This window comes from Manis pentadactyla, chromosome 11 (assembly GCF_030020395.1).
Source record: "Manis pentadactyla isolate mManPen7 chromosome 11, mManPen7.hap1, whole genome shotgun sequence".
NCBI classification, from domain to species: domain Eukaryota; kingdom Metazoa; phylum Chordata; class Mammalia; order Pholidota; family Manidae; genus Manis; species Manis pentadactyla.
In genome coordinates, this window is record NC_080029.1 from 37,355,967 (window position 1) to 37,381,611 (window position 25,645).

The 25,645-nt window shown below is 35.5% G+C and overlaps 1 protein-coding gene across 1 annotated transcript in view; it reads left to right on the forward strand.

Annotated features, from left to right (window-relative positions):
* The first annotated feature begins 205 nt into the window (after nt 1-205).
* Nucleotides 206-25,645, forward strand: part of SGPP1 (sphingosine-1-phosphate phosphatase 1) — a 37,223-nt gene continuing 11,783 nt past the window's right edge. Inside the window, exons 1-2 of the mRNA XM_036896279.2 lie at nt 206-1,093; nt 23,531-23,620. Of these exons, the coding sequence (XP_036752174.1) occupies nt 380-1,093; nt 23,531-23,620 (804 nt within the window). The 5' untranslated portion in view covers nt 206-379. The remainder of the gene's footprint in view (nt 1,094-23,530; nt 23,621-25,645) is intronic.

Genomic DNA, 25,645 nt, shown 5'->3' on the forward strand with positions numbered 1-25,645 from the left:
GACGCCTGGTGGGTATGGAGGCGAGCCTCCGGGCAGCCACCCGCCGAGCCTCAGCACCCAGGCGCCGCCCGAGAGCTCGGGGCGGACCCGCCGGGCCCGGCGCCTCCCAGAGCGGCAGTCGGGGGTGGGGCGCGGTGCGCGCCGGCGCGCGGAAGCCGCGGGCGGTGGCGGAGCGCGCGCGGCGAGGGAGGGGCGCGCGGGGCGGAGGCGTGCGGCGGCCGCTGCGGCCTGTGGCGCCGTCACCCGCCAGAACCGAACCGGTGGAGCGAGGCGCCGCTGCCGCTAGCCAGGCGCGCGGGGACGGTTCGGGGCTGCGCCCGGGGCGGCCCGCCCTCCCGCCGCCGTGCCCCGGTCCGCGGGCTGCGCAAGTCCCGTTACCATGTCGCTGAGGCAGCGCCTGGCCCAGCTGGTTGGCTGGCTGCAGGAGCCGCAGAAAGTGGCCCGTTTCCAGCGGCTGTGCGGGGTGGAAGCGACCCTGAGTCGCTCCGCCGCGGCAGCCGCCGACCCGAGGGAGGATGAGGAGAAGGCGGAGGCGCCCCTGGCCGGAGACTCCCGACGCCGAGAGCGGCAGCCAGGGACGTCCGGAGGCCCTCAGCCGCCCGGGAGCGACCGCAATCAGTGCCCCGCCAAGTCGGGCGGCGGCGGCGGCGGCGGCGGCGGAGCCCCCAACGGCATGGGGAACGGGCTGGCCACCGAGCTAGGCCCGGCTTCGCCGCGGCGCGCGGGCGCCCTGCGCCGCAACTCGCTGACGGGCGAGGAGGGCCAGCAGGCCCACGTGAGCAACTGGCCTCTCTATTACCTGTTCTGCTTCGGCACGGAGCTGGGCAACGAACTCTTTTACATCCTGTTCTTCCCTTTCTGGTTCTGGAACCTGGACCCCCTGGTGGGCCGGAGGCTCGTGGCCATCTGGGTTCTGGTCATGTACCTGGGCCAGTGCACCAAGGACATCATCCGCTGGCCGCGGCCCGCCTCGCCCCCCGTGGTCAAGTTGGAGGTCTTCTACAACTCCGAGTACAGCATGCCCTCCACGCATGCCATGTCCGGCACCGCCATCCCCATTTCCATGATCCTCCTCACCTATGGCCGCTGGCAGGTAAGGTTCCCTCTCCTTGCCAGCTCAGCCTGGGGGAGTTCCAGACCTCGGAGTTCTCTTCGCTCTCAGTTATTTTAATTGGGCGGTTCCCCTCCCGAAACCCTCATTGTACAGGTTTCACAGTACCCGCAAACAAGCTCTTTCTAGGTTTAGAAACATTAAATGATCAGGAGAAAACTGGAGTCTTAGCCTACAAACTCTATTTTAATAGTAATGTTTTCTTACAACTTAAAGGAAACACTGTTCGTGGAGTAATGTATTATCATTGGGCTTCTGTTGAGTTTTTAAATGGTTTTAATTCTTGAGATGCATGCAATATATTTGTGACTATTTACAATGTCCTTATAATCGTTAGGTAACTAAGACCCAGTTTCACCGTAATAAACGGCACCTTCCTCCAAACTGATTCTTTTCAGGCACAGGTGAAGTCTTAGCTTTACTCTGAGCCAAAGTTTCTAAAACCATAGTATAATTCCAAAACAAGCACAGGGCAATGAAGTAATGACTCAAACGAAAGCCATCCTTTATGGAACTTAAAGGGGCACAGCGTGAGTTCTCTTTTTAAGAGCTCTGGTTGCTAATTGCTGATAGGCACAGAGTTTAATTATCTTCTGGATCACTGATCTGTGGTATAAATTGTCGACCTGCTGCAGTCTTATTGTTGCATTAGCTTTAAAAATGCGTGGTTTTAAAGTCATTCTTAAAATTGAGGTCGTTGGTCAGACTAGTGAGTTTGTAGAATGGCAAATATGACAGCAGGGTCAGTGTAACAGAGATGAATTTTTAATGGTAAACGTTTTTTATTTTGCCTACTTTTTGGCTTCCCATTTTTCAATTTTTCATGGTCTTTATATGTTACTTAGGTTTAACATCTAATTCTCTTTGATATAGAAGCAAAATTTATTCTTACACTGCTGTCTTGTTTTATCTGTATTTAAACTATAAGGAGATTTGTTTGTCCTGCAGACCAGTGCCTTAATTTAAGAATAAAATTTATAATTATGGAGACTCTAAAGAATCAGACTTCCTCATTTTTCCCCCATTACAGTAAGAAATCATCTTACATTGAGAAATACACATCCATGTAAAACTCCATTATGATAAGCTTACTTATCCTAGATTTAATTTCAATATAGATAAAATCTTGTCCCCATGGACACTTCTGTGCAGTGTATCTCTCTTATAGTAGTAACAAGGAAAATATGTAATGTGCATAGTAAGAATGGCAGAATTACCAATGAAAAGTACCATGGACAGTTTTTTCCCATTTAACCAGAAGAGATACATAGAGGTTTTCAGGTTGTAATGTAATGCTGCCTATTTTGCATGATGAATAAATATCTCAAATTCCATTTAATCTAATTAATTTGCAATTTAAGATTGTCATTGAATTATGTTTGGCATGGTATTTACTGTTTAGCTAATGATGTTTCTCTTATTTTCATGAGACTTTTAGGATTCTGTAACTATAAGGGCCTTTTATAACTCCTCCTAAATGCGTAGCTGTATTGTGTGCTATTAATATTAGCAGTCCAAGTAACAGAAAATAGTTTTCGCTCATCATTCATTCAGAGCACATGCTAACAGGAAATGTGAAAACAGTGCTGCTGGGTTGTTTATGGGTTGCAGCTATCAATATTCTAACATTTCAGGGTTATTTGAATTACTAGAATAGGCTTACATTTATAGTTTTTAAACAACCTAGTATATTTAATTCAAAGTTTGGTGAATTTGTATGTTGTACAGTTTTAGAATTTGAGCTAAATAGGACTTTAGAAATCACCTAGTCTCAAACTGTCATTTTACAGATGTGGAAACTGACCAGTTACATTAGAATTAATCTTGTAAATTAATTTAAATGTCTTATTTTACATTTTTTCACTCTAAATTTGGATAAACTTTTAAACTTGAATAAATTTATCCTTTGGTTAACTATTTTGAAAGTTACCTAAGAGTTCTTTGTGAATGTTTGACTGTAGTCAGTAAAAAAAAGACTTTTTTACCTTTTTGCTTTTCTTTTAATCCTTATGTTGAATTGAAAACAAAAGTTCCTTCCTTTGCTGAAGTTGTTTTGGTCCACTTCTCTATCAGTATTGCAGTACTTTGGAGGCTTATATTTCTAGAGTATGTAATGGAAAAAAAAATACTGGAAACTGGGATAAGAATTAAACAATGAAAGCCTGATGTTTTTCTAATTAATAGCTGTTTTAGTTGACAGCCCTTTACTTCTGTGCCCGTACTGCTTATTCAGAGCAGGTGTGGTTACTTCTCTATGCTTAGGATGTTGAAACATCTCTGGAAACTGAGTTATCTCACATACCATCCCTTTGGTTTGGAAGAGCTACTCCATTCCTCCCTGCCACGTAATGTTCCTACTTGAAATCTGCTTGAGTTTCACCTCTGACACAGAGCCTTTTTAATTAACCCTTTCTGTTTCATTTTTTCTTCATTTGTTCTTAAAATGACAGTAGACAAAAACTTACTTGGAGGCTTATATAAAGTGCAGATTTCTGCATTTTACTCTCACTTTCCTCCATTCTGATCCATTAGATAAGTGAGGGGTATTGCATTTTATGGAAATTACCCATTTTATGGAAGTTTAGGTAAAATTAACTCTTAATCCTTATAATGTATTTTATGTTTCTCCAACATTGCTGTCTAGGCTCTTTTGCAATCCAGTCTTTGGATCTTTTTCAGGTATGTTATAATAAAAAGAGAGTAATTGGAACACTATGGTGCTAAGCAGTTACTTGATACTGGAAGAATTTTTTAAAAAATTTTATGGTGATGCAAAACGGAAAGTGTTTTGGCATTTCTCCAGGTATTAAATAACTTGAGATCCATTGGCCAGGATAATAATTATTACTCTCATATTATTCATTGGCATTTTTGTAGCCCAAATTGGGAAAAAATAAGAAATAAGGAGCATCAGATTTTAAGAACATAGTCCCTTAAAGAATAATCTAAAATAAAAAATAAAGTTTCCTTTTTGTATTTATGTTCTTTCCAGAAATAAAAATTCTTAATTGTTAAATAATATGGTATGTGAGTTCTAATTCTATATTTGATTTAGTAACATCAAAGTTTTAGAATAATTTCATTTTTAAAAAATTACTGTCATCACACACTTTATAGCCAAACACACTCCCTCCTAATCCATATGCCTTTACTACTTTTAATAATAATAATAGTTTTATTATTACTAACATTATTAGCATTTATTAAGGTTAGACTATGGGTCAGACATCAAAGTGTCTATTACCTCATTTAGTCTTGTCTTTCAGCATCCCAGTGTTTGGCCTTATTATTAATACAGGTTTACAGATTAGGAAACTGAGGTGGAGTGAAGTAATTTACTCAATATAACCCAGCTAGTAAGTCAGAGGCCAAATTTAAAACTTACAGTCAGACTCCAGTGATTACACAGAAAACTTTTCAAATCACTTCATGATTTTAAAAGAATCTTTGCCATAATATTTTTTTAGATAGATATGATTGTGTTCTTAAAATACAAAAACAGCTTTTTGTCTTGGAAAGCTAATGTGTATGTGTATACATATGCAGTACCCACAAAGTTTGTATTTTGAACAAAGTTTTTGACTGAAATCAAATACTGATTTGATCACCCTTCCTTTTTCTCTGTCTTCCTACCATAAATAAATTCAGTGAACGGAATTAGAGCTTTGGAAAAGAAAAGCATATAAGATATTCTATCAAAATATAGTTTATTGAAACAATAAAGGAAGATATGTGTGAGATCATGAAAAGATGAAGAAAGGCAAGAAGTAAGAGTTACAGAAGTAGGTCACTAATGACAAAGGCCAGAAAAGTCTTCAAGAGCCCAGGGAAACTGATCATTGTCGTAATTCTGGGAAGAAACACAGGTTATTAAAAAATCAAATTGGTTTGCTTCTTGATTTCTTTTTTACCTAGCATGATACTTGTGTTCAAAGTGCACGTTTTCGTGATCTTAAAGTCTTTATGAATTCTTGATTTAAAATTATATTTACTTATAATAAATGTAGAAAATTCAATATTTACTTAAAAATCTGAAGAGAAGAGTACATTTCTCTTTCTGTTCTACAGGAACTAGGATCTCTTCCAGAAGGATTTCTTGTTTAGCCTTATAGAGATAGTCTTTACTTTTGTGGACATACATTGTTTATTTTTCATATAAATAATAACATACAATACTATTCTGGACCTTGTTTTTACTTGGGAATATTGTGAACACTTTCTTTTTCTTTTACCAAACATATAATCAATACTAATTTTGTACTTGAGATTGTTTTAAATGCCTTACATGACTTAACTCTTTTAATCCCCATAAAATCCTATGAGTAATATCACTGGTTTACAGAATAAACTGAGGCAGAGGGAAGTTAAGCAATTTGCTCAAGGGGACTCTGCAAGTACATAACAGAGCCTTAATTGAAACCCAGGGAGTTTGGCTGCAAAATGACACTGTACTGCTGTATTACACTGCCTCTCTCTGTATTAGCACTTTCCCTATTATATATAAAGCTATCTAGTTTTTTCACATTTACATGGTGTTCCAGTGTGTTGACATAGCATAATTTACTTAATAAATTGACTCTGCCAGTACTGCCTATTCAAAGCATTTCTTTTTTTTTTTTCTATTAGATTGTTGGTATTTTACTTACGAATTTTTTTTGAACTATAACTTTTTGTTTAGTTTTTTTAAAGTCATTGCTCTACTTTCAAATAATGTTACAGCATGTCAAGTATGATAAGAACCTTGCAACAATGTACTTCCATTTTCCCCTTCCCACTCCTTTGTATTACTGTTGTCATTCATTTTACATCTTCATACGTTACAGAACTCAACAATACATTGTTATTATTTTTGTATCCTAGCATTATTTCTAGAAATATTTTTTTCTTCCCTTTGTCCCCACATCCTCCTCTTCTAGAACCTCAGTCTCATGGATGTTAGACTATTTAACACTGGTCACTCAGAGATCACTGATGCTCTGATGATAATGATGATTGTAGTGTTTTTGCCCGTTGTGCTTCATTTTGGATGGCTTCTGTTGCTATGACTTCAAGTTCACTGATCTTCTGCAGTATCTAATTTTCTGGCAAACTCATAACTAGAATGGGATATTTCAGATACTGTATATTTTATATCTAGCAGCTCCAGTTGGGTCTTCTTAAAAATCTTCCATTTCTCTGCTCATTATTTTCGTGTTTCCTTTTATCCTTGCGTATGCTTATGAGATTTTAATAGCTTCTTTTAGGTGTTTATCCAGTAAACCCATCATTTTGTCATCTTTGTGTGATTCTAATATTTCTCCTGTTTATGTATCATAGTCTGCTTCTTTGCTTGGTAATTTTTACTGAGTTTTAGATTTTGCCATATTCCTTTAAATAGTGTTGGACTTTGTTCTGGTGTATTGTTAAATTACTTGTCAGTTTCATCTCGTTAGGCTTGCTTGAATGGTCCAGTATGACCATCATCTAGAGTTAATTTGGCCTCATTACTATGGTGATAACCTTCTAGAGACTCCCCAATTCCCTCAGTACTCTGCCTGGTGGGAACAAAATTCTAGACCCATGTGAGCTTTTGGAATTGTTTGTCCTACTACTTTCTGGTAGTTACCTGCCCCCCCCTCCCCCGCAGTATGGTGGACTTTGACCCCAGGCACGCACAGATTAGTACTCAGCCAACAATTTGCAGGGGCTCATTCTCCATGCAGATATTTCTCTCACTTTTCTTACCTGCAAATTATAGCTGTTGTGGCCTTCAGGAACTCCAGTCTCTCTTCCTTGACTCAGTGAGAATGCTGGACTTTGTTTTGGTTCCTCCTATGCTGTAGCCTCCAGCAGCAAGCCAGGGCAATCAGAGGGCTCATCCCATTTGTTTCCCTTTTTCTTGAATCACAATTTCTGTGCTGCTTATTTCCCAGTATCTGGAAGCAGTTTTTTTTCATGTAATTTGTCTAGTTTTCTGGTTGTTTACAGTAGAATGTCTGTTCTTACAGTAGGTCTTTATGGACAGAAACAGAAATCTCGTCTCTTACTGTATTTTTTGTTTTTTATATATAACAGTTTATTGAGATATAATTCTTATATTGTGCAATTTACCCATTTAAAATATACAGTTCAGTGGCTCTCAGTATATTCATAGTGTTATGCAGTTATCACCACAACCAACTTTAGACCATTTTCATCACCCCCAAAAGAAACCTCATACCTGTAGTAGTCACTCCCCATTTCCTCCCAGGGAACCCCAAATCCACTTTATGTCTGTGTAGATTTGTCTACTCTGGACATTTTATAACTGGAAGCATACAAAATGTAGTCTGTTGTGACTGGATTCCTTCACTTAGCATAATGTTTTAAGATTCATCTGTATTACAGTATGTACCAGTACTTCATTCCTTTTTATTGCTGAGTAATATTCCATGGATGGATATACCCCATTTTGTTTATCCTTTCATCTGCTGAAGGTTCACTTCTTGGTTATTTTGAATAATGTTTCTATGGATATTTTTGTATAAGTTTCTGCATGGACACATGTTTCTGTTTCTCTTAGGTTACTTAATTGTGTTTGAACCCTTAATAATTGTGGTGAAATTAGTCTTTGCGGTGTGATTTGGAAACATGTTTTCCTAAATTGTTACTTCTCTTCTGCCTTTATGTTTTTTTTCAAGTGGAAATTTTTCCTTAGTATTTCATGGTTTCTGAGTTTTATGTAATATTTAGAATGGCCTTCTACCATGGTTTCTTATAGTACTTTCATGGTGTCACTTATTATGCTTAACTCTTTGAACCATCTCTTGCTTTCAGGAAGGAATTCAACCTGATATTTCCCAAAGGCATCACTTATTGAGTAATTCCATTTTTCCCTCCTGACTTTTACTGTCACTTTTATCATATATTAAGTATAGGTATATATTTGGATTTATATCCATATTTTTATGTAGAATTGATATTATCTGATATTTATGTGCAAGTTCTATAACAGTGTACTTATTATAGCTTTATAAATACAATATTTTTTCAAAATTGCTCTAGCTGCTTGTTTTTCTATATGTACTTTAGATTTTGCCTAGTTCTAAAAGAAAAATCCTTTTGCTTTTCTTATTGGTAAGATAAAGTTAAACTGTCACATTTATGTCTTTGATCCACCTTCAGTTGGTTTTGTATATGTTGTGATATATGGAACAAATTAAATTTTTTCATATAAATAGATAATTGACCTAGTACCATTTTTGAATAGTTTATCCTTTCTCTATTTATCTGTAATGCCACATATGTTACATATCAGGTTCCCATATGTGTTTGGGTCTGATTCTGGGTTCTCTGTTCACTGTTTCTCTGGTCTATTTCTTTATCAATATTATCTTAATTGCTTTAGAGTAAGTCTAGATATTCGTTTATGAAAGTTCTCTACCATATTCTTCAAGATTGTATTGGCTATTTTTGAATATTTGTTTTCAGTACACATTTTAGAATCAGCTCTTTAATTTCCATGAAAAACCCTTTCTGGACTTTTATTGAAATTTCAGTGAATTTATAAATTAACATAGAGAGACTTGAAAGCCTTACAATGTTTTTACTTTTGAATATGGTAAATCTTATTTATTTAGGTTTTCTTAAATGTATTTCAATTAAATTTCATAACTTTCTCCATATGGGTCAAGCATATCTTTTGTTAGATTTATTTTTAGTTAGTTTACATTTTTCTTACTGTTATAAATGATAATTTATTAGCATTCAAATATTCTAACTTTTTTGTACCTGGAATAGCAAAACACACTTAATTTCTACATATTGATCACATATACAACAACTCTTCATTAATTTAATAATTTGTATGTATATTCTCTGTTCCTTATAGAGAAAATCATATCAACTGAGAATAATGACAAGTATATTTCTTCTGCTGCAATTATACATTTTTTCTTCTCTTGTTGACTAAAAAGCTCTAATCAGGTAATGACATTCAATTTCACAAATACAATCTCTTCATTTCTATTAAGTGCTAGGCAATAACATAAGACCTACAAATATCAGGGTGAATAAAACAAATATGTTCCATTTGCTTGAAGAGATTAGGTTGGTGTTTTAGGAAGAGTTTAGTGTCTTTAGTACAAAGAATGGACTAGAGAAGAGCAAGACTGGAGGCAGGGAATACAGACCTGGTAAGAGATTACTTCACCAGTCTAAGGGAGAGATGATGGGGACCCGGAACAGGCAACTACAAACAATGGCCTTCTGCCTGATTTAAATGACCTGTGAACTCTGAATGGCTTTTACATTTTTAAATAGTTGAAAACAGTCAAAAGAATATTTTTTGACACATGTAAATTACATGAAATTCAAAATTTTAATGACTGCACGTAAATGTTCATTCATTTATAGATTGTCTGTGGTACTTCTGTGCTACAACAGCAGAGTTGAGTAATTGTGACATTGACTATATAGTCCACAAAGCTATTTGTTTCTTTACAGAAAAACTGTACTTTTTCTTTACATAACTGACCTTAGATAGTGTCAGTGGCAGTAGAGAAAAATGAATGAGAGATATTAAGAGGTAGAGTTGACAAGACATGGTGATTAACTGGATATGGCAGTAAGGAAGAAAAATGAGAAAAGGATTATTCCCAGATTTTATATTTGGAAAGCCGAGAAATACTCGTTTGATTTATAGAAATAGAAAATATTGAAAGCAGGTCAGATTTGGGGAAAGCAGCAAGACCATGGAGATGAATTTTGTTTTAGATAATGTGGAGTTTGAGATGTCTATAAGATGGCCCCCTGGAACTACCTGGGAGGCCATTCTGTACATGAAAGAGACCTGGACAGGTTTGGTGTCATCAGCATACATTGGTGTGCAATTAAGTGATGAGAATGGATGATGTTGCCCTGGGAGAGTACACATAGTAAGATAAACAGAGAGTCTAGGAAAAAAAACTTTAAAGCCGTCAATATTTAAGAAATGCAGAGAGTAAAAAGAAACTGAAACAGAATTTGACAAGTAGCAGTTTGAGAGATAAGAAGATACCTTAGTGTCTAACTAAGGCTCTGTGTGTGTGTGTGTGTGTGTGTGTGTGTGTGCGCGCGCACTTCAAGTAAACCATCTGAACTAGCTAAAGCATAAAAAAAAGGAAATATATTTGAAGACTAGAGGGGTATCAAGGAGGTCAAGGGAAAGAAAGTGCTGCCCATGATACCAAAATAAAATTAAAAAAAAAAAAAAAGAAAGTGCTGCCAGGCCTCCTGAAGCATTGGAGTGAGGCTCTGGAATCCTATCACACTAAAGAAATGAAATCCATCTTCATTTCTTAGGGTTGCATGGCCTCTCATTTCTGCTGCTTTCTTCTCTCTCTCTGCCTTGGCATGTGCATGTCAGCCTCACCCCTAATTATACATCGATTCCAAATCCACACACAACAACAGAGACCGACTTTCTGACCTTATTTCAAATTACTGTTAGGAAAAATAAACGGCTTACCTCAGCCACTGGATTTGCTTTCCTAGTGCCAAGTGTTCATGCCTGATCCAATAGCTATGGTCAGGAGAACAGTATCACACAGTATGAGCATGTCTCTAGGGCCCACGCTTCTGGGTCTAGGTGGGGATGTTTGCTGAAGAGAGGGGTGTAGATTGGAAAATACCATAAAAAGTACATATACTAAAAGGGAAACCACAAGTGAAAGAGAGACGGTGTTTCTAGAAGAGGAAAACAGTTAATATTGTTGAATGCTGCTAAGAGTACAAGCAAGATAAGTACTGAATTTTACAGAAGACTTGGAAAATAAAGAGAATAGGAAAAAGCTAGTATTAACTTTTTAAAAGTGTCCTTACAATTTGAAAATAATTGGGACCCTGTTGTATATGGAATTTATTCTTTTTTAATATAATGTATGATGGTTAATTTTCTGTGTCAGTTTGACTAGGCCATAGTTCCCAGATTTTTGGTCATTTTCTAGATGTATCCGTGAAGATATTCTTTAGATGACATTAACATTTAAATCAGTAGATTACCTTACACATTGTGGGTAGAGCTTTATTCAATCATTTGAAGGCCATAAGAGAAAAAAAGACTGTCCTCTCTCAAGGAGGAGGGCATTCTGCCAGCAGACTGCCTTTGGACTTCAGCTGCATCATCAACTCTTCCCTGGGTCTCCAGCTTGCTTTCCTACCTTGTAGATTTTGGACTTGCCAGTGTACACAATCTTTAAAATAAATTCAATACAAAAACCAATTCCTTATAATAAATGTCTTTCTTTGTGTGCATATATGCACATCCTTTCTCTGGAGAACTCTAATATGTGGTAAATTTTCCTATCAGTAAAAATTCCTAGAAAATCTTCCTTTTTGTCATAAAAGACAGGTATTTTATTGCAGCTCTAGGAAATTTTTAAAAGGTGAGGGTGTGGGGGGTGAGAGAAGGGGAAGCACATGCTTCCATATACCATCCTAATTAAGCTGATTTTAATTTGGAAAAGCTAAACCAAATATATATGTGTATACATATATTTATATATGTACACATTTTTTCAGATTTCAGTCTCATCAGTGTTCATATATTTGGTCTATTTTTGTTTTTTATAAACACCCTTATAAATCATCAAAGTCATCTTAATACTTCTATTTCTGCCTCTTCATCAGTCATTTAATATTGTTTGGATTATATTCACAGTTTGTGTTTTAATCACTGATGTGACTGGTCAAACTGTACATTAGAATATGTAAGGGAAAAACTTGATTTAAGTTATATTCTGTGTCACAGTTAACCCTTAAATGATTTTTTTCATCATTATTTGCACCTTCACACATCCTGTGGTTCTCTGTGCATACTGTTTCAGCTTCTGCTGCTATACATGTCTACATCTTCTGAATGGGACTGAGCTTGGGGTCAGGCATAAACCGTGTAACACCTGAGGTGGATTCTGATTTGGTGTGTGTTTCAGAGCTGAGTTCTGGTGACAAAGGCACTGAGTGTTTCAGGCTGCGAGTTGTTTTTGCAGGTATTTCTATTTCAGCAGAGCTTCCTAGCTTAATTTTTTTTCTTTAGTGACTCTTTTTTGTTGTTATTTATCCACAATGACTTAACTGCTTCAAAAATTGCAATTATAACGGACTGAACTGGGCAGCAAACAGTTGCTCTTTAAGTGGTCAGTCCCAGTGGATAAGCAATTTTCTTAAACCTAGAACCTTTTCTTGCTAGTTTATGGGGAGCTGCTCTGGTTTCACCAGCTGCATTTTGGATCCTTCTTCTGTGGCCACATGCATATTTATAGATGTGTATCATTCTTAGCTTACCCGTTCTAATGGCAACCATATCTGTGACCCTCCAAAAACATTCTTAATGAATGAAATATTTTCATATTCCTGCAAAATAGTTTTTATACTATAGGGTCGTCCTTGCTGTAGGTATTATCTCCATTTATAGATGAGGAAACTGCGATGCAAAGAGATTATGAAACTGATACATAGTCCCACACCTGGAGAAGTAGGCATTGTTTGGGGAGTCCGCCTAACTCACAACCCTCTAAAAGTTCCCTTGCCTGTATGGCAGCTGTGTTTTCTTTACACAATCTCACCCATCAGGAACCAAGAATAGGTACTGAGTTTGGGCAGTTTTCCCTCAGTGAAAAAGAAGTAAATTCAGAAACCTCATCTACCATGTGGACTGAAGTTCAGAAAAGCTGGTACGCAGAAAAAGAATGAGGCTGATGTGTAAAAAGAAGAGATGGTCCTGTGACTGTCGTGTTTATAGGTTCAGGTTCTTGAAGCTTAGCCTCATTCTGCCTTAGGATTCTGTGAGATATTCTTTCTGATCCTTATAATACATCTTTTCTTTTTTTTAAACTGAGTTAAATTGATTTCTGTTATTTACATTTTTAGACTCCCAATAAATGCATGTAAATGGCTAGAGCCAGGTCTACATAGCTCCAAAAACCCATATTTTAAGTTACTACATTATAATCAATATTGATTTGTTCATTATGTGGCATATATAATTTTATGATAAATGTTCTTATATATGAATCTGTCCCACATTTCTATGTCTTTGGTATAAAATTCTAGGAGAGAGATTACTAGGTCAATGTATATGAACATTAAAGCTCTTTTATGTATTGACAAAATGCTTTCCAGAAAGGTTGCATAAATTTTCATTCTAACGGATGAGAACAAGGCATATATATCATAAATGTGTTATCCTTGTCATCTGTTGTTTACATATATAATATCCATTCCTCAAATTCCAAATAAAATTTTTTTTTCTGGTGCCTGCCTTTGTCCCATACTTAAGTTACTCTGAGAATTTTAAATTCTAACTAAAGACAGTTTTTATAATTGCTTTAATTACAAGTCATTTTTTTGACTGCCATTACTAACTTCAAGAATATGAATGGAAAATGTTACAATATAAAACATTTTTCAGATGTGTATGATAGATGGTTAAGGAAAGCATGGCAGTAAGAATAAAACCGTTTGGTAGAATAACCAAAGGAAATGTTTAGTATTCCAGTAACAGGATGTGCAGTGAAAAGATTAGATATGGTATGAAGTAAAAGGCAACTAGGAGGTCATGTTATCTGTTTGGGGTTTGGTAAATTTTATTAATTTGAAAATAATGTGAAGGACTTGTGAATTTTTCTTTAATCTTTTTATGTAAGACTTAAATATTTTATTTAAATAAAAACCTTATTAAAGGTAAAAACAAATTCGGCAGATAATTTCTCTAATAGAAACAGAAATCCCTACCAAACTTAAAATTATTACCTTGTATGAAGTATAAAGTATAAAGTAACAAGCATGGTAAAATGGGAAAGGCATGAGAATAGGCCAGTAGAAAATAATACTAAATACTATTTAGCATCCTTGGCTCTGTTTCTTAATCTGTAAAGAGAGGGGAGTACAATAAATTATTGTCTGTAACACCCCTTCTACCCAAATTAAGTGAAATTTGTACCTAGCCTCCACTCCAATAAAACCTAAATAAAAAATAAGTGATAATCTGCTTGATCCTAGGGATACAAGAAATTAAACAACACACTTTATACATGAAGGACAACTTAGTATAGTGTTTAAGAGCTCAAAATTGTATATCAGACTTCCAGTGTTTGAATCACAGCTCTGTTACTTAATAACTGTTTGATCTTGGGGTTTTCTGTACCTCAGTTTCACTTAAATTAGAATACCTACCCCATATGGTTTTCTGATGATTATATTAGCTAATATTTATAAAGCTCTTAGAATAGTGCCTGGTAATTAAGTTGTATGCTAAATACAATTATTTAATCTATTACCATTTCAGTAAAGAACAAATCTACATTCATTTCTTGTAACATCTGCCTACAATTAAATTTTGGCCTAAAAAAGACCAGCTAGTTTATTTGTCAGAAATAAGGGATTGGATTAGGTAGGAATAGAAGTAGAGAGGGGAAGTGGCAGACAGTACAGCAAACATATTTCAGAAGTGAGAGCAAGGTTGCTTAGATTGCTACTGGGGAGGAAAGAGGGGCAAAGGTAGTTCTAACCAATCTTCCTAGTTCTTTTTAAAAGTAGAAAATAGGGCTCTTACAGAATCACCAAATTTCCAATGTGAAAAAATTTGAGTTTTCTGTTTCAGTGTCTTTTGCATTTTGAATATTACTGTACTCAATTGCCCCTACTTATTCTTCCAAGTGCTGAGGCAGCTCCAGAAGAGCTGTCATCACTCCAGACTAGTTGCTTCCAAATTTGGAGATTTGAATAAGGGTTTTTTAAAAAACAGAATCCACGCCAGACACAGAAGTTTTCTGGGGCCTTGTAGCAATATAGCAAGATTATCCAAGAGACAATGAAAGAAAACGTTCTTTGATAGATTGAAATTAGAATGAATTAATGAATTGGAAACTGCCTGGAAGACTGGATTTATTAAATTTCTTTTGTTTCTACTCTGGTTTCTGCAGAGGAAATCAGGAATTTCTTGTTTATCTTAACTATGTGGAAAGTTGTGGTTTGCCTGCAGCTGTGAAATGATGCAAGTTGTAACATGTAACAATAGATTGAGTTGAAACTGTTATAGTTAATTTTTATCATAAATGTATACAGTAAATGCACATGGCCCATATTTTGTTGTGCCAATTTGTATTCATATGTTATTCTATATTAGCCTACCAGTATGGAAAGCACCATGAAGGGAAACATGCTATGGTGATTAAGTTTTCTAGTTTGCTTGCTTTGAATGAAGAAAATACATTTCACAATTTACTATGTGAAGTGGTTTTTATATTTCTGTGCAACTTAGGTTACTTTGTATAGAAAGTGTATATTAGTTTTAAAAGCTTAAGCTACAGAATCCTTACCTAATAATGTTTATTCTAAAACAAGCATTGGAAATTCCCTTCCCTGAGTTTACTGAAAGGGATTTTCAGATTGTAATATATTATGGTGGATTTGAGATGCTCTTTGAATTAAAAGTTAAGACAGCCCAGGTTTGAGACTAGGAACTGAAAGATATTTTGGCCTTTGACCCCAAGTTATCATGAGTATCTTTAGTGTAAGACTGATATCTTTAGTGGCTGAAAGCTTATATTTACTTCACTGAACATGTACTTATTAACTGGCTAGTTTGTATAAACACTGTTGTAGTCACTGGCAATACAGTAGTGAACAAAATAGACTCAGGTCCCATGGAACTTACATTCTTGAGAAAGAGATAAACAATAATTAAAATAAATACTATTATTTAAATAGAAACATGTATTGTAACATATATGTGCATATAGAAAATATCCTAATGCAGAAATATAACCTATGTCAAAGATAAGGGTCTTTAATTTCTTTCAGTAATGTTCTACAGTTTTCAGTGGGCCAGTCTTTCACTCGGTTAAATGTATTGCAGGTATTTTATTCTTTTGGATGCTATTGTAAATTAAATTATCTTAATTTCCTTTTCAGATTGTTCATTGCTGATGTATAGAAATACAACTGATTTTTGTGTTATTTTATACTCTGCAACTTTGCTTAAGGCATTTATTAACTCTAGTGGTTTTTTATGGATTCTTTGGGATTTTTTATCTTTAAGATCATGTTGTCTTATGGTAATACAGCATGGAGAATATAGCCAGTGATTCTGTAACATATTTTTATGTTGACAGATAGTAACTGCACTAGTGTGGGTGAGGATTTAATAGTAATTGTTGAATTACTGTGTTGTATACTTGAAACTAATATAAGATTGATATCAACTATACTTCAATTAAAAAAAAAGAAAGAAAAAAGATCATGTCATCTGTGAACGGAGATAGTTTTATCCCTTCCTTTCCAATTTAGATGTCTTTCATTACTTTTTCTTGCCTGATTGCTCTGGCTAGAACTTAGAATATAATGTTAGCAGTGGTGAGAGGTGGACATCCTTGTCTTGTTTCTAATCTTGGGGGGAAAACTTTCAGTCTATCACCATTGAGTATAATGTTAATTGAAGATATTTCATAAATGCCCTTTATCACATTAAGGAAGTTCCCTTCTTTTACAATTTTTTTTTTTTTAGTGATTTTATTATGAAGAAGTTTTGAACTCTGTCAAATACTTTTTCTGCATCGAGATGACCATGTGTATTTTTTTACTTCATTCTATTAATGTGGTGTATTACGTTGATTTTCCTTTGTTGAATCACACTTGCATTTCTGGGACTAAATCCTACTTGTTCATGGTATATAATACTTTTAATATACTGTTGGGTTTGGTTTGCTCGTACATTGTAGAAGATTTTTGCATTGGTATTCACAAGAGATATTGGTCTGTAGTTTTCTTGAGATGTCTTTGTCTGATTTTGGTATCAGGGTAATAATGGCCACAAAGAGTGAGTTAGGAAGTGTTCCCCTGCTTGTTTTTTGGAAAGCTTAAGATTGATATTACATCATCTTTTAATGTTTGGTGGAGTTCATCAGTGAAACCATCTACACCTGGGTTTTTCTTTGGGTGTATTTACTGATTTAATGTCTTTCCTATAAGTCTATTGAAACTTTGTATTTCTGCTTGCGTCAGTTTTGGTATAATTTGTGTGTTTCTAGGAATTTGTCCATTTGATGTTGGCAAAGAATTGTTCATAGTTCTCTCTTACCTTTTTATTTCTGTAAGATCAGTAGTAATGTCTCCACTTTCACTTCTGATTTTATTTGCATCTCTTTTTTTTGTCAGCTAGGCTAAAGTTCGGTCAATTCTGTTGATCTTTAAAAAGGAACTACTTTTGGTTTTGTTGATTCTGTTTTTCTATTTTCTATTTCACTTCTCTCCACTCTAATCATTATTTCCCTGCTACCTTGCTAGCTTTTCATTTAGTTGGCTCCTCCTTTTTTCAGTCCTTAAGGTGTACAATTGTGACTGATTTATTTCTTTTTAAGGTAGGCCTCTACTGCCATACATTTCCCTCTGAGTGCTACTTTTACTGCATTATATGATTTTTTGTATGTTGTTTTTGTCTCAAAGTATTTCATAATTTCCCTTGTGATTTCTTCTTTGGTCCACAGTTATTTAAGAGTAGCTTAATTTCTACATAGAGTTAATCCTCATTATCATAGATTACATATTTGTAAATTTACTTACTAGAATATATTTATGACTCCAGAATCATCATATTCACAGACATGTGCAGCCTGCTGGGAAATTTGAGTCACCTTGCATACATGCTCCCAGATAAGGCTGAACAAGTCAATACTCTGCTTTCTTGTTTCAGTTATTATACTGTAAAGAATCCTTTTGCAGTCTATTTAGTACCATGTTTTTCATATTTTTTTATTTTTGTTGGTAGTTTCACTGTTTAATATGGCCTTCAAGCACAGTGCTGCAGTGATTGTCTAGTGTCTCTAAGGACAAGATGGCTGTGATGTGCTTTATAAAGAAAATATATATGTGTTAGATAAGATTGACTCAGGCATCAGTTATAATTCTGTTGGCCATGAATTCATCAACAATACAATATATACACCAGAAAAAGGAAGAGGAAATTCACTAATTTGTGGTGTAAGGCCACTCTGGAAAGTACTAAGGTAGTATGTGTAGTGTATAACGAATATGAAAAAGATGGAAAAGTAGTTAAACATGTAGATTCATGAGATGATGATCGATTTAAAAAAAAGAAAGCACAGTGGACAGCATTGTTGGAAAGCTGAACAACAAGGAAGTTAAAATCATGTTACCCAGAGTAAATAAAATGTTAAACTCTTCTGTTGTAGTTCTGGCTCGTTTGCATATTTCAAAAGATAACACAGCATGAAAAGTGTTAAATTTGCAATAAACTTGAAGCAAGATCAACAGGCTATAGATTTTGTAAAATATCTGCTAAGTATTATATAGGAAAGTGTTATATATGTTGAAGAGCAGGTTTTCAATGCTGATGAGACTGATGTATAAGACTATTTCTTCAGTTCTGTCAGTGTTTGTTACATTTATTTTGAGGTTCTGTTATTTGGAGCAAATATATTTATAATTGTATGTTCTTAGTTAATCTTTTATCTATATATAGACTTTTTGTCTTTGGTAACAGTTTTTGACTTAAAGTTTATTTTGTCTGATATTAGTGCAGCCACTTAGCTTTCTTCAGTTACAGTTTGCATGGCATCTATTTTTCCATTTGTTCATTTTCAAACTGTGTTTTGGGATCTAAAGTGAATCTCTTAAGGTAATATATAGTTAGGTCATGTTTTTTTTATCCATTCTGCCAATCTCTGCCTTTTGACTGGGGAGTTTAAACCATTTCCATTTAAAGTAATTACTGATAGAGAATAACTTTTGCCATTTTGCTGTTTGTTTTCTGTGTGTCTCATACCTTTCTGTTTTTCATTACCTATATTACTGCTTTCTTTTGTGTTTTTTTTTATAGTGTGCCATTTTGATTCCCTTCTTACTTCCTTTTGTGTATATTTTTTGCATATTTTCTTTATGGTTACCATGGGGGTTACAATTAACTAGATATATTTTGAAGCTGTAACTGATACTGTTAACAGATTGGATGATAGATATTAATGAGGAAGTCAAGGACGAGCTTGAGGAATGGAACAATGGAGAAGTGAAGTCATTTTTAGGAAGGAAGTAACTACAGGAATAGCTGGTTGGATGAGGAGATAGAAGAGAAATTGGGAGTTCAGATTTGGTCATGTTACATTTGAGATACCTGTTAGTGAAGTAGAAATATCAAGTAGATGGTTGGCTATAAAAGTCTGGGATTCAGGAGAGAGGTCCCAGCTAGAGCAGAAATTTGAATCTGAACATATGGATTGTACATAAATCCCTGAGATGGATGAGATCATTAAAGGAGTGAGTATAGACTGGGAAATGAAGTGTCCTGAGAACTAAGCCCTGGGGTGCACTAATACTAAGGAACTGTGAAGAAAAAGGAGAACTAGAAAAGATGACTGAAAGAAACTGGTCTGTATATATTTTATATATTTATAGTAATTTCTGTTATTTCTTGGGAGAAGATAATTCTGCATAAATCTGTTTTCCTTCCAGTTACATCTAAATGAAGATAGTGCTTCTAAATTTTAGTGGTCCTAATTTTAGAGCCAGTTTAACATAAAATAAAAAGGTAGATATAATTTGGATATTCTTAAATACAAAATAAGCGGGCCGGGTAAATTGGTTATGCATAATCTTTGCTTTTCCGACATGATCCCACTTTAGAAGAATTACTTTTTTTTTATTGAAGTATCATTGACATACAATCTTATATTGGTGTTAAATATGCAACACAGTGGTTCAACAGTTATCCATATTATTAAATTCTTACCCTTACTGGCGCAGGTACTATCTGTCAACATAGAAAGATGTTACAGAATCATTGGCTATATTCTCCATGTACTACTATCCCCTGGCCAACTTATATTATGAATGAGAATTTTTGTGTTTATCCCTGTCACCTACCCCATCCACCCATTCCAACCCCTCCGCAATGGTAACCACTAGTTATAGAAGTATTCTTTAGTTTATTTCCTTTAATCATTAAGATCTGTGGTCTTTTTTTATCTACTTGAAGATTACCGATAAAATGCTTCTTTGCTTTAATACTTTATGTTTCAGGATTATATTAAGTGGGGGGTAAACGTGAAAGTTATATGGTCAGAACTGGATCAGCTGTTCCCCGGAATACATTTCTTTCCACAGAAAAACCTAGGGAAAATATTTTGAAGGTAGAGACTAATGGCTGAAAAAAATCAACTGATCAATAAAAATGAAAATGGCTATTCTTTTCCCAAATAGTCTTCTTAACCCAGTGGGGTCTAAAGGTATTCTGGAAGGGGGGAAAGAAAAATAAAAAGGCTTCTTCAGCTTCTGCATCCAGCTTTATTGCATTCCTAACTCTCTCATTTAAGCACCTTGGAGATAGTAAACCTGAAATAGATATGGATTGAGCTAAGTTAAATTCAGTTTCATTGTCCATACTCAAAAACTCTCCTCTTCTACTACCTTCAGTTCTAACTTTTGAGACTTTATAAGTGATGTTTTTCTTCAATCTATTTTCTATAAGTAATTCCCACCAATAACTCCTATGTTTTTACTTCCTTATGGGGTCTAAGTGAAAAAAGAGAGGAGAGATGCATAGGAGAGTTTTTGGGAGGTGGTGGTTTTTTATTTCCTTGGTTCTCTTTGCTATTTCTTTTTTAATTAACAAAAAAATAAAAAAGACATATGAGTGCCTGCTGCAGGGACAAGTTGCCATTGTTACCTCTCACCTAGATTATACCAACAGCTTTCTAACTGGACTCTGTTTCCACCTTTGCTCCCTTATAGCAACCATCATGACACTGCTGTACTCAAAACCCTGCAGTGGCTCCCCATTTGATTCACACTAAGTCAGATTTCTTCACTGGCCTCTCAGGCTCTGCTTGATCCCCATTACTTCTCTCACCTCTCCTACTTGCATTTTCTGCTCCAAGCCACACTAGACTCCTTGCCAGTCACATTATCTCATTAGAGACTTTGCCCTTCCTGATCCCCTTTCCTGGTATGTGTTTTTTCCTCAGACATCTGCCTGGGTAATTATCTCACTTCCATACAGTCTTGCCTCAAATCTCATCTTCTCAATAAGCCTAACATATCTTTTTTTAATACTTTAACTTGTCCCACTCACACTCCCAAACTCCTGATCCTGTTTTACTGTTTTCATTATGATAGGCTTGGTTATGCTGTGGTATTGGCGTAACTCCCAATCTTAGCTTAAAAACAAAGCTTATTTCTTGTTTGTGTTACATAGCCCTTATGGGTTAGCAAACAGCTCCATTTCACTTAGAACCTCAGGGACCCATGCTGATGGAAGTTTGCCAGTCTTGTGAGGCATCTCAACATGTGGCTTTCAGGATCACATCTGTAGGGAAGAGAGAGTTCACAGAATGATTCAAAGTGGCATAAGCCACTTTTTTCTTAGCTCATTGGCCAAAACTAGTTATATAGTCTCAGTTCAACTGCAAATGAACCTAAAAACATAGAGCACAAGAAATATTGTGAATATTACTGTTTCAACACCTGTTCTCTCTTTATATTTCTCCAAAGTCCATAACATGTCTTAATGTAATTGATAATTTAATATAACATAGAATTTATACTTGCATATCACATAATTTGTATATTTTATGTTTACTGTTTATGCCTTCCCCAAGGAAGAATGTAAGCTTATTCTCCTAGAAAACCATACTACTTACAATTTCTTGCACATAAGCCTTTGCTCATGGTTGCTCTCCTCTTTTTAATGCCCTCTATTTTTGCTTTGTACTCACTCCTTTTCTCTGAAGATTAAATTAGTCATTTTTCAGGACAACTTGAATATTACTTAATCTGTGAGACTTTGTTAACATCCTTAAACTAAGTTCAATGCCCATCTCTTAGACTCCCTCTGAGTTTTTAGTATGCTATCACAGCCCTTACCTCATTATATCATTATATATCTGTCTGCTTCATTAACCAGCTTCCTCATGCATATGGAAGAATGGCTGGAGAAATGGAGCCTAGAAAAGAAACTATGAGGATATGAATAAGGGCAGTATAGTAGGGTGGATAAGAGATGACAGAATCAAGAAGTATTTAGAAAGTAAAATCAGCAAGACTTGGCTCTTGGTTGAATATGAGGGATAAGGAAGGAATCAAGAATAATTCATGTGTCCCATTTAGATTATTACATGGGACCATGATGTTTCCAAATGAAATAGTGAATATTAGAGGAGGAACAAGTTTTGGTGGCCAGATGAGGAGTTTGATTTGAGGTCTAGTGTTTAGCTCCATAGGGACAGCAATATGGAGAATGTATAGGAGTTAGCTATTTGATTCTTAACCCAAGGAAACTGATAGGCTTTCAGCATTCTAAGTAGTAGTTAACAAACTGCCAAAAGCTACTAATGGCAGAATCCTTTTTTTTTTTTTTTACCAATGTTTAACAAACAAGAAGAGGAATATATGTTCTTGTGTGGGAAACAGAAAAATAATAGATAAAGGAGAACCAGGAGGGTGTGATACGGAAATCAGGGTATTTCAGCTTTCAAGACAGGGGTAGGTTATGTTTAATGCAATAGAGAAGCCATATCAAAACAACTATGTACTAAATCTTTGCCATTCTTCTTGCAACCTTTCTTAACTCCACATTCTTTCAACCCTACTTCTTACTGAACCACCTTGAATTCTTATTGAATTGAACCACTGTGCCTTCAGTTTCATTGAGATATTTGAAGTTATCAGGCATGAACCGCCTCAGATGTGCCCCCTCCTTCTTCCCTTACAAACTTACCACCATGCCCATCCATCAGTTCCTCCTTCCCTCTATTATCAAGAGATTAAAAGTTAGTGCCATTGAAACCAAGAGGTGTCTACTTTCATGTTTTTTTCCCTTTTTATGGCTTTTTGCTCCCAGTATCCCACCAAAATTTTTCTCAGTAAGGTTACCATTTGAAATCTTAGTGGAGGAGCAGAAGTGGAAAACAAATCATAAAATGTTGAATATTGAATACAAGAGGAGGAAATACTAAGAGAAATTGCAAATAGCAGTCACCAATGGAAGTGAGAGGGAGATAAATGCCCAGTCTCCTCTCCAGGAAAGCAAGGACACTTACCTGGACCAGATTCAGGCACTATTCTGGAGATGCTTTCATTTTGGAGCCACCTCAAAAATATGTTTCTGCATGTTTTTCTTCTTCTGTAGCATGCCAGTAATTAAGTCTTTACTGCAGAATAAAAAATGAGCCAGTTTCCTCAATGAAGAGTATAAAAGCATCAAGTTTAATTCATTTGTTCATTCATGAAAAAGTATTTCTTGAATGTCTGCTATGTGCCATGCTTAGGATTAGGTGCTAGGAATACAATGGGGAATAAAAACACGAAGTTCTTGTTTTTGTGGAGTTTGTAGCATACTGGTTTGTTTTTTATTTGCTTATTTATATTTAACCTGCATTATTTAACTAATCTTACTTTTTTTCCCCCCTTTAGTATCCTCTTATATATGGACTGATTCTTGTTCCCTGCTGGTGTTCTCTAGTTTGCCTAAGTAGAATTTACATGGGAATGCACTCCATTCTGGTAAGGAAAACATTATGTTTATAGTGCTTTGTTTTTTTCTGAAATTGACAGACAATTTTATAATTTATAATCATTTTCAAACTTATAGGAAGCCTAAATGAGAAAATAGAGCAATTGTAAATATTTGTTTTGTAAAAATATCAACATGATGTTTTGTGAAGTTTTAATATAGTAATAATGTATCATAGAAACAGTTCCTAGCAATCATAATAACCAAGTATTAGACTCAGAATAACATCTCTCCCTCCTTTCAGTCTCAGTTTTATTTTCCTTCTCATTCTCTTCTATGCCTCTCCTACCACTGAATCAAAACAAACAATGTGAATACAGAAACCAGGAAGAGCTCTATGTATTAGTGAAGTCCCAGTTACAAGAAATTAAATGAATTTAAACTATCCTGGTGCCACTTGTTTTACATATTAAACTCTAGTTTTCTTCTCTTTCTTAACAGTATTTTAGGACCTACATCAGATATTTCACTTTGAGAATATAATTCAATTTCAAAACCATGTGTAATTCAGTTTCAAAACCAACAGCACAGGTATCCTGGATTCTTTTCAGCTATGCCTACTCACTTCCTTCCTTTCCTCTCTGTCCCCTTTGCATTCCTTTAGTTTTGGTTGGCATAATCTCAACCAGGTTACTGCAAGAGCTTCTTCATTAGTAGCCTTACTTCCAGCTTGACACCAATCCATACAGTGTTTAGTTTCCTGCTGAAGCTCACTTTCCAGTTCACAAATATAATGCCATACTGAATGACTTCTGTTCCCTGAAATGCAAAGGGTGTTTATTACCTCCATACTTTAGGAATGCTGTAACCAATGCTTGGAATGGCCTTTACCCTTTCTTTGTCTGGCTAATTATCCTATCTATTTATTCTTCAAGAATCACAAAAATGTTATCTCCTAAAAGCCTTATTACTTTCCCAATCTTTCCTTACTCGAGACTGGTTCGGTTACTTTTCCCAGAGCATCTTGAGCATAATTCTGGCATGGCACTTATGCTAAACTGCAATTGTTTTTTTTTTCCTTATATATCACTCCCACTAGACAATAAGCAACATAAGTAAAATAACTATATGGTTTCTCTATCCCTGGCATTTAGTGGTGCCTCTTCGGAAGCTCTGTGAATGTATTGTGTGTTATCTTATAGATAAAGGATCAGAAAAAAGGTGGAGAAATAAGAACTAATTCATGGAATCCAAAAATTTACAATGAATTATATTGAATTTTTCTTGTCCTTAATGCTTTTAGAATTTTCTACTCACAAAAATATTTCATTAGCTTGTTTCATAGCTATAGAAATACTGGGTTTCTATTTCTTACTTACTGCTTGTCTCCAGTAGCTGCCCCTTCAGTAAATATCCAAAAGTCCCACATATAATTTTAATAAGCAAATAATTAGACTTTTATAATTATTTATATTAATATAAAGTTTTGAATTTTCACATAATTCTTTCTGATCTTAATAATATAAAAACATTAAAATAGTTTTGAAATACTTAGTCTTTTTTATAGTTAATATTTTTATATCAGAATTAACATTTATCACAAGAAAATGTTATCCATTTCTGTGCTTGCTAGTTATTCCCTTCCACTCCCAAGTCAGCAATACCGCTCCTAAGAAACTGCCAAGTGGTTATGCATCTTTGACAAAAAATGAATCCCTGATATTCTTGAAGGAAAACTATTAGATTACATTATCTCTAGGTTCATTATCATAAAAAGAGGACCAAGACTCTGAAGAGGACTGAATATATAATTTCAAAAGTATTATTTTTTAAAAAAGGTGTGTTTTAGTGGTTTGGTCAAATATTCAGGCTGTGTTGAGTTCATTTTGTTATACATTGGATAATGTCTATTTTCCTGAATCAGCTGAAGTAAAAACAATATTGATATATTATTTTGTAAACCATGAGTCTGATAACCCCGGTCCTTTATTCAAAAGCCATCTTGTCCTGTACAATATTTTATTAGTTCTATTCAGACTAGCTACTGAATTTTATTATGTGTAGTATTCAAGTAT